At 50.9% G+C, this 2,318-nt stretch overlaps 2 protein-coding genes across 11 annotated transcripts in view; one reads left to right on the top strand and one right to left on the bottom strand.

Moving 5' to 3' along the window:
- The window catches only part of MROH1 (maestro heat like repeat family member 1), a 117,112-nt gene that overhangs the window by 106,176 nt on the left and 8,618 nt on the right, over positions 1–2,318 (bottom strand). The gene's annotated exons all lie outside the window — the stretch shown is intronic.
- LOC108291326 (60S ribosomal protein L3) overlaps positions 1,218–2,318 on the top strand; it is a 10,572-nt gene continuing 9,471 nt past the window's right edge. The window contains 1 exon segment of the mRNA XM_017511648.2: positions 1,218–2,315. Coding sequence (XP_017367137.2) covers positions 1,246–2,315 — 1,070 coding nt within the window. The 5' untranslated portion in view covers positions 1,218–1,245.

Here is a 2,318-nt window from a genome sequence, read left to right as displayed (position 1 = left end):
TAGTAGAGACGGGGTTTCACCATGTTGACCAGGATGGTCTCGATCTCTTGACCTCGTGATCCACCCGCCTCGGCCTCCCAAAGTGCTGGGATTACAGGCGTGAGCCACCGCACCCGGCCCTACATCCATGCTTTATCCCTGAAGTCAAGAAGTACCCTGCCAGTAAGAACATATATTTTAAAGTCTTCTGTTGTTTTGAGACAAGATCTCACTCTGCCACCCAGGCTGGAGCGCAGTAGCACAATCACAGTTCACTACAGCCTCAACCTCCTGGACTCAAGTGATCCTCCCACCTTAGCCTCTTGAGGAGCTGGAACTATAGGCACATGCCACCACAGCCAGCTCACCTTTTTTTTTTCCCCTTCACCCGGACCTTTGCTCTGATCCAGCTCACTTTTTAAAAATTTTTTAGAGATGGGGTCTTTCATGTTGCCCAGGCTGGTCTCAAATTCCTGGACTTAAGCAATCCTCCTGTCTTGGCTTCCCAAAGTGCTGAGATTATAGGTGCAAGCCACCATACCAGGCTATAACAACTATTTACGTAGCCTTTATATTGTATTAAGTATTATAATTAATTCAGAGATTATTTAAAGTATATGAGAGGATGTGTGTAGGATCATATGCAAATACTACACCCTTTTATATCAGGGACTTGAGTGTCTGAATTTTGGTATCTGCAGAGGTTCCCAGGACAAATCCCCCATGGATATCAAGGGAAGACCATACAAAGAACCAAGAATACCAGCCTGGGTAACATAGCAAGACCTCATCTCTACAAATTTTTTTTTTAATTAGCCAAGGGTGGTGGCACACACCTGTAGTCCAGGCTCCTCAGGAGGCGGAGGCAGGAGGATCCCTTGAGCCCAGGAGTTCAAGGCTGCAGTGAACTGAGATGGTACCACTGCTCTCCAGCTTGGGTGACAGAGACCAACCCTGTCTTTTAAAAAAGCAGGGGCGGTGGGGGGCACAGTGGCTCACACCTAGAATTTCAGCACTTTGAGAGGCTGAGGCCTCTCACTTGTGCCTCACATTGGGGAGGGGAGGGGAGGGGAAAGGAAAGGAAAAAGGGAAAGGGAAAGGAAAAGGAAAGGAAGAAGGGAGGGAGGGAACAGGTAAATATTTTAGTCTTGAATAGGAAATGCTTTTCTATGCCAAATACAAAACTCCAGATGCCATAATGAACATAATTCAGTTTGACCATATAGAAATTTTAGGCCAACTCTACTGTCTGGATTTGACGGCGTGATGTCTCACAGGAAGTTCTCCGCTCCCAGACATGGGTCCCTCGGCTTCCTGCCTCGGAAGCGCAGCAGCAGGCATCGTGGGAAGGTGAAGAGCTTCCCCAAGGATGACCCTTCCAAGCCGGTCCACCTCACAGCCTTCCTGGGATACAAGGCTGGCATGACCCATATCGTGCGGGAGGTCGATAGGCCAGGATCCAAGGTGAACAAGAAGGAGGTGGTGGAGGCTGTGACCATTGTGGAGACGCCACCCATGGTGGTTGTGGGCATTGTGGGCTACGTGGAAACCCCTCGAGGCCTCCAGACCTTCAAGACTGTCTTCGCTGAGCACATCAGCGATGAGTGCAAAAGGCGTTTCTATAAGAACTGGCATAAATCTAAGAAGAAGGCCTTCACCAAGTACTGCAAGAAATGGCAGGATGAGGATGGCAAGAAGCAGCTGGAGAAGGATTTCAGCAGCATGAAGAAATACTGCCAAGTCATCCGCGTCATTGCCCACACCCAGATGCGCCTGCTTCCTCTGCGCCAGAAAAAGGCCCACCTGATGGAGATCCAGGTGAATGGAGGCACCGTGTCCGAGAAGCTGGACTGGGCCCGTGAGAGGCTGGAGCAGCAGGTACCTGTGAACCAAGTGTTTGGGCAGGACGAGATGATTGACGTCATCGGGGTGACCAAGGGCAAAGGCTACAAAGGGGTCACCAGTCGTTGGCACACCAAGAAGCTGCCCCGCAAGACCCACCGAGGCCTGTGCAAGGTGGCCTGTATTGGGGCGTGGCATCCTGCCCGTGTGGCCTTCTCTGTGGCACGTGCTGGGTAGAAAGGATACCATCACCGCACTGAGATCAACAAGAAGATCTATAAGATCGGCCAGGGCTACCTTATCAAGGACGGCAAGCTGATCAAGAACAATGCTTCTACTGACTATGACCTGTCTGACAAGAGCATCAACCCTCTGGGTGGCTTTGTCCACTATGGTGAAGTGACCAATGACTTTGTCATGCTGAAAGGCTGTGTGGTGGGAACCAAGAAGCGGGTGCTCACCCTCCGCAAGTCCTTGCTGGTGCAGACCAAGCGGCG

Source organism: Cebus imitator, unplaced genomic scaffold, assembly GCF_001604975.1.
Source record: "Cebus imitator isolate Cc_AM_T3 unplaced genomic scaffold, Cebus_imitator-1.0 Scaffold449, whole genome shotgun sequence".
Taxonomy (NCBI): Eukaryota; Metazoa; Chordata; class Mammalia; order Primates; family Cebidae; genus Cebus; species Cebus imitator.
The sequence above is the reverse complement of the archived record's forward strand: the minus strand, read 5'-3'. Positions and strand labels throughout refer to the sequence as shown.